We start from the raw sequence: 12,389 nt of genomic DNA, 5'->3' as shown, positions 1-12,389 counted from the left end.
ATTGACTGCTATGGGCGCTGCAGGGTCCTAGTGCCCACCTCTCCGCTGAGGTGCATTGGGCACCACGGTAGCTGCCGGGTCCTAGCGCCCACCTCTCATTGACTACTATGGGCTCTGCAGGGTCCTAGTGCCCACCTCCCCATTGAGGTGCATTAGGAACCATGGGCGCTGCAGGGTCCTAGTGCCCACTTCTCCATTGAGGGTCGTTTTGATGCGTTTCTGACCGTTTTGGGTCATTTCTGCCGTTTTGGCGTAGTTTTGGGTCATTCCTGTCCTTTTTTGGGGTCATTTCTGACCGGTTTGGGGTCATTTCCGACCGGTTTGGAGCGTTTCTTGCCGGTTTTCTGCTGATTTGGGGGCTTTTCTGGGCATTTTGGGCTGGTTTTGGGGTGTTTGCTCAGTTTGGGGTGGTTTTGTGGCGTTTCTGACTGGGTTGGGTGGTTTGGGGTCATTTTTGGCCACTTATGGCAGTTTTGGGTCATTTTCGTGCATTTTTGTCCATTTCGGGGTGGTTTGGGGGCGTTTCTGCCCGTTTCGGCATCACTTTGCGTGTGTTCTGACCATTTTGGGGTGATTTTGGGTTGTTTCTGACCGGTTTGTGGTCATTTCAGCCCTTTTTTTTTTTTGTGGTGGATTTGGGTCGTTTCAGCCTGGTTTGGGGTGATTTTTGTTTCGTTTCTGCCCATTTTGGGGTGGTTTTTTTGCCATTTCTTCCGATTTTGGGTGGTTTTGGGCTATTCCCACCAATTCTGGGCCAGGATTGGGCCGTTTCTACCCGGTTTTGGTGGGTTTTGCCGTTTCTGTGCATTTTGGGGTGTTTCTTGGACGTTTCTACCCATTTGGGGTGTTTTTTGGCCATTTCAGCCATTTTGGGGTGTTTTTTGCCGTTTCTGCCCATTTTGGGGCCGATTCTACCCGTTTTGGGGTGCTTTTTGCTGTTTCTACCCAGTTTGTGGTGGTTTGTCGGTTTCCACCCATTTTGGGGGAGTTTGGTCCTTTCCCCTTGTTCGGGTGTTTCTCGGCCATTTCTTCCCTTTTTTTGTGTGTTTCTTGGCCCTTTTGCCCGGTTTTGGGTGTTTTCCGGCTGTTTCTGCCTGTTTCCACCCGTTTCCACCCATCTGGGCCGTTTTGGGCCACTTTGGGGCGTTTTGGGGCTGGTTTTGGGCGGGTTTGGGCCGGTTTGGGCCAGTTTTCGGTGGTTTTGGGCCAGTTTTGGGGCGGGTTTGGGCTGTTTCTGCCCGTTTAGTGCATTTAGGACAGTTTTGGGGCAGTTTTGGGTGGTTTGGGGCTGGTTCGGGCTGGTTTGGGGCCATTTTAGGGTCATTTTTGGCTGGTTTTAGGGCTGGGTTTGGGCATTTTGGGCGGTTTTGGGCTGACTTTGGCAGTTTTAGGCCATTTTGGGTGGGTTTGGGCTGTTTTGGGGTGATTTTGGGTGGTTTGGGCTGTTTCCACCCATCTGGGCTGTTTTGGGTAGGTTTGGGCCATTTTCGGATGGTTTTGGGCGATTTTGGCCGTTTCTGCCATTTTGTGCCTTTTTGGGTGGTTTTGGGCTGGTTTTGGGTGGATTTGGTGCAGTTTTGGGCCGTTTTGGGGCGGTTTGGCTGGTTTGGGCCATTTTTGGGTGCTTTCTGCCCGTTTTTCCTGGTTTGGGGCAGTTTTTGGCTGTTTCGGGGCTGCTTCTGCCCATTTTGGGCCAATTTGGGCTGGTTTGGGGCCAGTTTGGGCAGTTTTGGGCATTTTGGGTGGGTTTGGGCCATTTCCCCCCATCTGGGGCTGTTTTGGGTGGGTTTGGGCCATTTTCGGTTGGTTTTGGGATGGGTTTGAGCGATTTTGGGCCGTTTCTGCCCATTTTGTGCCTTTTTGGGCAGTTTTGGGCTGGTTTTGGGTGGATTTGGTGCAGTTTTGGCCGTTTTGGGGCGGTTTGACTGGGTTTGGGCCATTTTTGGGTGCTTTCTGCCCGTTTTTGCCTCATTTGGGGCAGGTTTTGACTGTTTCAGGGCTGCTTCTGCCCATTTTGGGCCAATTTGGGCTGGTTTGGGGCAGTTTGGGGTGGTTTGGGGCGGTTTTGGGCCATTTTGGGTGGGTTTGGGCCATTTTCGGTTTGTTTTGGGGCGGTTTTGGGCCGGTTTGGGGCAGTTTGGGGGCCGGTTTTGGCTGATTTGGGCCGGTTTGGGGTGGTTTGGGGCCGGTTTGGGGCAGCTTTGGGCTGTTTCCGCCCATTTGGGGCTGTTTGGTGGTCTTGGACCGGTTTTGGCTGGTTTTGGGCGGTTTTGGGCTGGTTTTGGGTGGATTTGGTGCTGTTTTGGCCATTTTGGGTGGGTTTGGGACATTTTTGGGTGCTTTCTGTCCGTTTTGCCTGGTTGGGGGCAGGTTTTGGCTGTTTTGGGGCCATTTCTGCCCGTTTTGGGCCTTTTTGGGCAGTTTTGGGCCACTTTTGGCTGTTTCTGCCTATTTGCACTGGTTTTGGGTGGCTTTGGGACGTTTCTGCCCATTTTGGGGCCATTCTGGGCCATTTTGGGGAGGTTTTTTTTGGCCATTTTGGGCCATTTTGGGTGGGTTTGGCCGTTTTGGGGCACTTTTGTGCTGTTTCAGTGCGGCTTTGGGCCATTTTGGGGAGGTTTTGGGCCTTTGGGGCGGTTTTGGGCCATTTCAGGGAGGATTTACCCGGTTTGGGGCAGGTTTTGGCCGGTTTGGGGCTGTTTTGGGCCATTTTGGGCTGTTTTGGTGCAGTTTTGGGCACCATATACCCCATACACCCGTTATACCCCATATAACCTATATACCCCATTGGGTGATTGGAGGCCCCCATTGGGTGCTGGGCAATGGGACCCCCCCACTGGGCACTTGGACCCGCCCATAGGCAATGGGGCCCCCCACCATGGTCAATGGGATCCCCCATTGGGTGCTGGGCAATGGGACCCTCTCCATTATAGGCAGTGGGACCCCCCCATTGGGTGCTGGGCCCCCCATAGGTAGTGGGACCCCTCTTTTGGGTGCTGGGACCACCCCCCCTTGGTTTCTGGGACCCTTTCCATAGGCAATGGGACCCCTTCATGGGTGCTATGGCCACTGAGGACGCCCCTATTGCACTGGGGACCCCCCCTCGGACATGGGGGGGACCCGTTATGGACATTGGGGCCCCCCCTTCATGGACATTGGGGGAACCCCCCTGAACATCAAAGCCTTTGGGGGCACCCCCCAAAACCCCCTTGGGGGGGCACATTTGGGTCCCCCACATCAATGGGGGGTCACCTTTAACCCCTGACCCCCCCTCCCCCAAAATTGGGGTCACCCCCCCCCTTAAGGAGGTTCATTGAAGCTCTGCACTGATGGGGGTGGGTGTGAATGGGCGAGGCCACGCCCCCTTCCCCTTGACCACGCCCCCTTTACCTATAACCACGCCCCCCTGGGAGGGGTGCCTCAGACAGGGTGGGGGCGTGGCCTCGCCATCGAGGCTCCTGATTGGCCACGCTCCCCAAAGAGGGCGGGGCCAATCCAAGCCCCGCCTCTAGGGGGAAGGGGGCGGGGCCAAGGGGGTGCATCCGGGCTCTTTATACTTGAACCTATTGCTTGAAAGGGGGGGGTGGCACCCCAAAAGCCCTGGGTGGGCGGGGCCAGAGCAAGCCACGCCCCCTCCCCACTTTAAACACACACCCCCCCCCCTTTCCCCATGAGCAAAGCTGCCCCTCCCCATCCGGAAAGGGGATGGGGGGGGGCGGCAATAAATGTCGAGTTTTTGGTATTTTTCGGTGTTTTTTTAACGCGATTTGGGGGGGATTTGGTTAAATGAAGGGGGGGAGGGGTTTGGGAGGGGGGTGGGGTGTGCGTTTTCCCGCCATATGCAAATAGATGCTAATGAAACCCCGCCCCCTCGGCTGGTGCGGGTCGGGCACTAGACCCAGCGCCCTCGAAGGGGAAGGGAGGTGGGGGGGGGAGAGCGGAGGAGCGGCGCATGCGCAGTGCGCGCCAGGGCGTGGGGAGCGCTCCGCAGATTCGCCACGGTTCGTTAATACCGGATAAACGGGAGGAAGAAATCCAAGGGTTAAGGAACGGGGCGGGGGGAGGGGCGTGTGTTAAAAAACCTCCATTTTGCCCCGTTTCCGCGGCGTTTTTGGGGCGGTTTCAAGCGAAACGGGCAGGGGATGGAAAGTGCGGCGCGACCCTGCGCATGCGCGGGAGCTCTCGCGAGAGCGCCTGGCTCCGCCCCCTCCTCCCTCCCCTCAGTCTCACGGTGGCGCCGGAGCCGCCGGTACCGGACACTCGGGGCTGGCCCTGACCGGAACCGGAACCGGGACCGGAACCGGAACCGGAACCGGAGCCTCGGGTCCGCTCTCCCGCCTCAGAGCCGGGGGCGGCGGCGGGAGCGGCCGGTGAGGGGGGACAGGGGGGCCTGTGGGGGCCTATGGGACTCTGTGGGGCGCTATGGGGCTCTATGGTGCTCTATGCGGCTCTATGGGTTCTATGGGGGCCTATGGGGGCCTATGGGGCTCTATGGGGCTCTGTGGGGCTCTATGGGGGCCTATGGGTGTCTATGGGGCTCTATATGGGGCTCTGTGGGACTCTGTGGGGCTCTATGGGGGTCTATCGGGCGCTATGGGCTTCTATGGGGCCTATGGGGCTCTGTGGGGGCCTATGGGGGCCTATGGGGCTCTGTGGGGGCCTATGGGGCTCTATGGGGGCCTATGGGGGCCTATGGGGCTCTGTGGGGCTCTATGGGGGCCTATGGGTGTCTATGGGGTTCTATGGGGCTGGAGGGGAATTGCATGGGGGGCCTATGTGGGTTTAGGGGAGCTTATAGGGCTCTATGGGGACCTATGGGGCTCTGTGGGGGCCTATGGGGCTCTATGGGGACCTATGGGGCTCTGTGGGGCTCTATGGGGGCCTATGGGGTCTATGGGGGCCTATGGGGCTCTGTAGGGGTCTATGGGGCTCTGTGGGGCTCTGTGGGCTGGAGGGGAATTGCATGGAGGGCCTATGTGGGTTTATGGGGGCTTATAGGGCTCTATGGGCTCTGTGGGGCCTATGGGGCTCTATGGGGGCCTATGGGGCTGGGGAGTATCTATGGGCCCATGGGGTGTCTATGGGGGTGTTCAGGAGCCTATGGGTGTCTGTGGGGCTATGGGGGGCCTGTGGGGTGTCTATGGGGCTGAGGGGGTTGTGGTGGTCTATGGGGTAGATATGGGGCTATGGGGTTGTCTATGGGGTTATGAGGGGTCTGTGTGGGTCCGTGGCCTGTGGGGGGGGCTATGGGGTGATTGTGGGGCTGAGGGAGTAAGTATGGGTCCATGGGGGTGTCTGTGTGGGTCTCTATGGGTCTCTATGGGGTGTCAGTGGGTCTGTATGGGGCTCAGTAGAGGTGCCTGTGTGGGTCTGTGAGGGGTGTCTATGGGGTCTGTGGGATCTCTGTGGGTCTCTATGGGGTCTGTATGGTGTGTCTATGGGGTTTCTATGGGGTCTCTGTGGGATCTCTATGGGGTCTCTATGGGCTCCCTGTGGGGACTCTATGGGTTTTTATGGGTCTCTATGGGTTCTCTGTGGGGTCTCTATGGATTTCTATGGGTTTCTATGGGTCTCTCTCTATGGGATCTCTATGGGGTTTCTATGGGTCTCTGTGGTGTTTCTATGGGTCTCTATGGGTCTCTATGGGTCTCTATGGGTCTCTATGGGTCTCTATGGGTCTCTATGGGTCTCTATGGGGTCTCTATGGATCTCTATGGGTCTCTATGGATCTCTATGGGGTCTCTATGGGTTTCTGTGGGTCTCTGTGGTGTTTCTGTGGGTCTCTATGTTTCTATATGGGTCTCTATGGGTCCCTATGGGTCTCTATGGGGTCTCTATGGGTCTCTATGGGTCTCTATGGGGTCTCTGTGGGTCTCTGTGTGTCTCTATGGGGTCTCTATGGGTTCTCTATGGATCTCTATGGGTCTCTATGGGTTTCTATGGGTCTCTGTGGTGTTTCTATGGGTCTCTGTGGTGTTTCTATGGGTCTCTATGTTTCTATATGGGTCCCTATGGGTCCCTATGGGTCTCTGTGGGTCCCTATGGGTCTCTCTGGGTCCCTGTGGGTCGGTGCCTGAGGCCGCTCTGCCCCCCAGGGTCCATGCAGGAGGATGGGCGGAGGCGGGGCTGAGCAGCGCGGGCAGGGCCCCCCCCTGGCGCAGTTACAAGCTCCTGGTGGACCCCGCGCTGCGCCGCGCCCCCCACAAGGTTTATCGCTACGATGGCGTCCACTTCAGCGTGCCGTGAGTGCCCCACGGCGGCCCCATGGCTGCCCCATAACTGCCCCACGGCGGCCCATGGCTGCCCCATAACTGCCCCACGGCTGCCCCATGGCTGCCCCATAGCAGCCCCATAAAAGCGCCATGGCTGCCCCATAACTACCCCATGGTGACCCCATGGCTGCCCCATAGCGGCCCCATAACTGCCCCATGGCTGCCCCATAACCACCCCATGGTGACCCCATGGCTGCCCCATAGCGGCCCCATAACTGTCCCATGGCTGCCCCGTAACTACCCCATGGTGACCCCATGGCTGCCTCATACCTGCCCTATGGCTCCCCCATAGCGGCCCATGGCTGCCCATAACTACCCCATGGTGACCCCATGGCTGACCCATAACTGCCCTATGGCTGCCCCATAACTGCCACATGGCTGGCCCATAACTGCCCTATGGCCGCTCCATAGTGTCCCCATGGCTGCCCATAGCGCTCCCATAGTATCCGCATGGCTGCCCCATAGCAGCCCCATGGCTGTCCCGTAGCGGCCCCATAGTGTCCCCATGGCTGCCCCATAACTGCCCTGTGGCTGCCCCATAGCGCTCCCATAGTGTCCGCATGGCTGCCCATAGCAGCCCCATGGCTGCCCCATAGCGGCCCCATGGCTGCCGCATGGCTGCCGCATGGCTGCCCCATAACTGCCCCATGGCTGCTCCATAACTGCTCCATAACTGCCCTAAGGCTGCAACGTAAGTGCGTTACGGCTGCCCATGGCTGTCCCATAGCAGCCCCATAGTGTCCCTATGGCTGCCCCATAGTGGCTCTATAACTGCTTTATGGCTGCCCCATAGCTGCTCTATGGCTGCCCCATGGCAGCTACATAGCTGCCCTATAGGTGCACTATGGTTGCCTTATGGCTGCCCTATAGGCCCCGTAGCTGCCCCACGGCTGTCCTATAACTACTGTCCCATAGAGGTGCTATAGCAGCCCCATGGCTGCCCTATAGCTGCCCTGTGGTGCCCTTTGGCTGCCCCATAGCTGCCCCACAGCTGCCCTATACCTGTCCCATAGCGGTGCCATAGCAGCCCCATGGCTGCCACCTAGCAGCCCCATGGCTGCCCTACAGGTGCACTATGGTTGCCCCATAGCGGCCCTATGGCTGCCCTGTGATTGCCCTACGGCTGCCCTATGGCTGCACCACAGTGGTCCCATGGCTGCCCTATAGCTGCTGCATAGCTGCCCTATGGCTGCCCATAGCTTCCCTCTGGCTGCCCCATAGTGGCCCCATGGCTACACTATGGCTGCCTTGTGGCTGCACTACAGCTGTCCTATGGCTGCCCTATGGCTGTCCTATAGCTGCCTTATAGTTGCCCCATGGCTGCCCTATAGCTGCCCCATAGCGGCCCCATGGTTGTCCCATAACGGCTCTGTAGCTACACTATTGCGGCCCCATAACTGCTCTATAGCCACTCGGTAGTAGCCCTATAGCCGCCCTATAGCTGCCTATATGTGCCGTATGGCTGCCCTATGGTTGCCCCATAGCTGCCCTGTAGCTGCTGTGTGGCTTCCCCATAGCTGCCTTATAGCTACCCCATGGCTGCCCCATAGCTGACCTGTAGTCTTCTTATGGCTGCCCCATAGCTGCCTTATAGCTACCCCATAGCTGCCCCGTGGCTGTCGCATGGCTGCCCCACAGCTGCCCTATAGCTGCTCCATAGCTGCCTTACAGCTACCCCATGGCTGCCCCATAGCCCACCCCCTGGCTGCATGCCGTGCCCCATAGACCCTCCCCAGCATCTCCCAGCTGCCCTATGGGCTGCTCCTAGTGGTGGGGTGGGGTGTGTGGGCCTTCCCCCCCTAGAGCTCACCTGCCCCATAGATGTGTGGGGTGCCCCATAGATATGTGGGGTGTCCCAAAGAGCATCCCTTCCCTCTCCCCCAAGCTGCTTTGATGCCTTCCCATGGGGCACTCAGCTGCCCCATTGATATGTGGGGTGCCCCAAAGAGCATGCCTTCACCCCCACTAAACTGCTTTGATGCCTTCCCATGGGGCAGTCAGCTGCCCCATAGATATGGGGGGTGCCCTATAGTTATGTGGGGTGCGCCATAGATATGTGGGGTGTCCCAAAGAGCATCCCTTCCCCCTCCCTCAAACTGCTTTGATGCCTTCCCATGGGGCACTCAGCTGCCCCATTGATATGTGGGGTGCCCCATTGATATGTGGGGTGCCCTATAGACAAGTGGGGTGCCCCATAGACAAGCAGGGTGCCCCTCAGCCTCCCTCTTGCCTCCCATGGGGCTGCCTGCGCATCCCTCTGGTCTCTATGGAGGGGGGGGAGCCCCTGCCCCACAGCCTGCCCCTAACATGTGGGGCGCTGCCCCCCCCAGGACTCCGGGTACCCCCCGCGGGCACCGTGCAGGACCCCGGCCCCGCCGCATCTGGGCCAAGCACCGAGACCTCTCCCTGCCCGTGCCCAAGTTCAAGGTGAGGCCGGGGTCAACTTGGGGGGGCCTGGGGGGGGGGGGGGGGTTGGGGGGCCCTGGAGCCATTTAGGGGGCAAAGGTGGTGGTGGGTCCCAATGTGGGTCTCTATGGGTCTCAATGGGTCCCAATGTGGGTCTCTATGGGTCGCAATGTGGGTCTCTGTGGGTCTCAATGGGTCGCAATGTGGGTCTCTATGGGTCTCAATGGGTCCCAATGTGGGTCTCTATGGGTCGCAATGTGGGTCTCTATGGGTCTCAATGGGTCCCAATGTGGGTCTCTCTGGGTCGCAATGTGGGTCTCTATGGGTCTCAATGGGTCCCAATGGGGTCTCTATGGGTCGCAATGTGGGTCTCTGTGGGTCTCTATGGGTCCCAATGTGGGTCTCTATGGGTTGCAATGGGTCCCAATGTGGGTCTCTGTGGGTCTCAATGGGTCCCAATGTGGGTCTCTCTCTATGGGTCGCAATGTGGGTCTCTGTGGGTCGCAGTGTGTGTCTCTATGGGTCTCAATGGGTCCCAATGTGGGTCTCTATGGGTCCCAATGTGGGTCTCTATGGTCCCAATGTGGGTCTCTATGGGTCTCTATGGATCTCTATGGGGGCTCTATGGAGTCTCTATGGGGCTCTATGGAGTCTCTATGGGGCTCTATGGTGTCTCTATGGTAGCTCTATGGTCTCTCTATGATTTCTGTGGTCTCTCTATGGTGTCTCTATGATCTCTATGGTCTCTCTATGGTGTCTCTGTGGTCTCTGATCTCTATGATCTGTATGGTCTCTCTATGCTCTATGGTATCTCTATGGTGTTTCTATGATCTCTAAGGTATCTCTATGATCTCTCTATGGTCTCTCTATGCTCTCTATGATCTCTCTATGGTGTCTCTATGGTCTCTCTATGCTCTCTATGGTCTCTCTATGCTCTCTGTGGTCTCTCTATGGTGTCTCTATGATCTCTATGGTCTGTCTATGATCTCTGTGGTGTCTCTATGATGTCTCTGTGCTCTCTGTGGTATCTCTATGGTCTCTCTATGATCTCTCTATGGTTTCTATGATCTCTCTATGATCTCTCTATGCTCTCTATGGTGTCTCTATGGTGTCTCTATGGTCTCTCTATGGTGTCCCTATGGTGTCTCTATGATCTCTCTATGCTCTCTATGATGTCTCTATGATCTCTGTGGTCTCTTTATGCTCTCTGTGGTATTTCTATGGTGTCTCTATGATCTCTAAGGTATCTCTATGATCTCTCTATGATTTCTATGATGTCTCTATGATCTCTATGGTCTCTCTATGCTCTCTGTGGTCTCTCTATGGTGTCTCTATGATCTCTATGGTCTGTCTATGATCTCTCTATGCTCTCTGTGGTCTCTCTATGCTCTCTATGGTCTCTCTATGACCTCTAAGGTATCTCTATGATCTCTGTGGTCTCTCTATGGTCTCTCTATGATCTCTCTATGCTCTCTATGGTCTCTCTATGGTGTCTCTATGATCTCTATGGTCTCTCTATGATCTCTCTATGGTTTCTATGATCTCTCTATGATCTCTCTATGATCTCTATGGTCTCTCTATGATCTCTGTGGTCTCTCTATGGTCTCTCTATGATCTCTCTATGCTCTCTATGGTCTCTCTATGGTGTCTCTATGATCTCTAAGGTCTGTCTATGATCTCTCTATGCTCTCTATGATCTCTCTATGCTCTCTATGGTCTCTCTATGGCGTCTCTATGATCTCTAAGGTCTCTCTATGATCTCTGTGGTGTCTCTATGATGTCTCTATGATCTCTGTGGTATCTCTATGGTCTCTCAATGATCTCTCTATGATTTCTATGATCTCTCTATGATCTCTATGGTCTCTCTATGATCTCTGTGGTGTCTCTATGATGTCTCTATGATCTCTGTGGTATCTCTATGGTCTCTCTATGATCTCTGTGGTGTCTCTATGATGTCTCTATGATCTCTGTGGTATCTCTATGATCTCTAAGGTATCTCTATGATCTCTCTCTGCTCTCTATGGTCTCTCTATGGCGTCTCTATGATCTCTAAGGTATCTCTATGATCTCTCTATGCTCTCTATGGCGTCTCCATGATCCCTCTGCTCCGTCTCCGCCCTCGCTGGGCCCCGCTGCCCGCAGCTGGACGAGTTCTACGTGGGGCAGGTGCCGCAGAAGGAGGTGACGTTTCGCGCGCCTCAACGACAACATCCGGGAGCCCTTCCTGGGCGAGATGTGCCGCAAGTTCGGCGCCGTGGAGGAGGTGGAGGTGCTGCTGCACCCCCGCACCCGCAAGCACCTGGGGCTGGCGCGGGTGCTCTTCACGTCGAGCCGCGCGGCCCGCGAGAGCGTGCGGGCCCTGCACAACACCGCCGTCATGGGCACCGTCATCCACGCGCAGCTCGACGCCAGGGGTGCGGGCCCGGGTGTGATATATGGGGGGGGGGGGGGGGGCATTGGGGTGATTGGGGGGGGGGATGGGGGGGATGGGGATGGGGGTATTGGGGTGATTGGGGGGGAATGGGGATGGAGGCAATGGGGATGGGGGGCATTGGGGGATGGGGGCAATGGGGATGGGAGCATTGGGGTGATTAGGGGCAATGGGGATGGAGGCAATGGGGATGGGGGCAGTAGGGATGGGGGTAATGGGGATGGGGGTAATGGGGATGGGGGCATTGGGGTGATTGGGGGGGGGGATGGGGGGGATGGGGATGGGGGGTATTGGGGTGATTGGGGGGGAAATGGGGATGGGGGTGATGGGGATGGGGGTAATGGGGTGATTGGGGGGCAATGGGGATGGGGGTGATGGGGATGGGGGCATTCGGGTGATTGGGGGGCAACGGGGATGGGGGAGCAGTAGGGATGGGGGTAATAGGGATGGGGGTAATGGGATGGGGGCATTGGGGTGATTGGGGGGCAATGGGGCTGGAGGCAATGGGGATGGGGCAGTGGGGTGATTGGGGGGCAATGGGGATGGGGGGATTGGGGTGTAATGGGGATGGGGGTAATGGGGATGGGGGCAGTGGGGATGGGGGTAATGGGGATGGGGGGCAGTAGGGATGGGGTAATGGGGTGATTGGGGGGCAATGGGGATGGGGGTAATGGGGATGAGGGTAATGGGGTGATTGGGGGGTAATGGGGATGGGTGCATTGGGGTGATTGGGGGGTAATGGGGATGGGGGTAATGGGGATGGGGGCATTGGGTTGATTGGGGGCAATGGGGCTGGAGGCAATGGGGATGGCGGTAATGGGGATGGGGGTAATGGAGATGGGGGTAATGGAGATGGGGGCATTGGGATGATTGGGGGGCAATGGGGATGGGGGGCAATGTGGGTGGGGGTAATGGGGATGGAGGCATTCGGGTGATTGGGGGGTAATGGGGATGGAGGCAATGGGGATGGGGGGCATTGGGGATGGGGGCAATGGGGATGGAAGCATTGGGGTGATTGGGGGGCAATGGGATGGGGGTAATGGGGATGGGAGCATTGGGGTGATTGGGGGCTATGGGGATGGGGGGAATGGGGATGGGGGGATTGGGGGATAATGGGGATGGAGGCAATGGGATGGGGGTAATGGGTATGGGGGCATTGGGGGTGATTGGGGGGCAATGGGGCTGGAGGCAGTGGGGATGGGGTAATGGGGTGGGGGCATTGGGGTGATTGGGAGGCAATGGGGATGGGGGCATTGGGGTGATTGGGGGGCAATGGGGAA

At 57.4% G+C, this 12,389-nt stretch overlaps 2 protein-coding genes across 2 annotated transcripts; both read left to right on the top strand.

The window, feature by feature from the left end:
* The first annotated feature begins 4,442 nt into the window (after positions 1-4,442).
* LOC136006467 (spidroin-1-like) lies at positions 4,443-6,246 on the top strand. The gene is made up of 2 exons (XM_065664497.1): positions 4,443-4,933; positions 6,096-6,246. Exons 1-2 carry the CDS (start codon positions 4,443-4,445, stop codon positions 6,244-6,246), a joined length of 642 nt encoding a protein of 213 aa, XP_065520569.1.
* Positions 6,247-7,480: 1,234 nt separating this feature from the next.
* Positions 7,481-12,315, top strand: LOC136006466 (histone-lysine N-methyltransferase SETD1A-like). The gene is given in 4 exon segments (XM_065664496.1): positions 7,481-8,699; positions 10,821-10,865; positions 10,867-11,092; positions 12,302-12,315. Coding segments are annotated over 4 exon segments (477 nt in total). The 5' UTR covers positions 7,481-8,507.
* Positions 12,316-12,389: the final 74 nt, after the last annotated feature.

This window comes from Lathamus discolor, unplaced genomic scaffold, assembly GCF_037157495.1.
Source record: "Lathamus discolor isolate bLatDis1 unplaced genomic scaffold, bLatDis1.hap1 Scaffold_220, whole genome shotgun sequence".
In the NCBI taxonomy this organism is placed as follows: Eukaryota; Metazoa; Chordata; class Aves; order Psittaciformes; family Psittacidae; genus Lathamus; species Lathamus discolor.
Note: the sequence above shows the minus strand (reverse complement) of the source record. Positions and strands in the feature narration are given on the sequence as shown.

Excerpts from the sequence above, each read along its gene's own strand:
- LOC136006467 (XM_065664497.1), top strand. The coding sequence starts at position 4,443 with ATGCGGCTCTATGGGTTCTATGGGGGCCTATGGGGGCCTATGGGGCTC. Across the intron at positions 4,934-6,095 it reads GTAGGGGTCTATGGGGCTCT|GGTCCATGCAGGAGGATGGG; the intron begins GTGGGGCTCTGT and ends TCTGCCCCCCAG.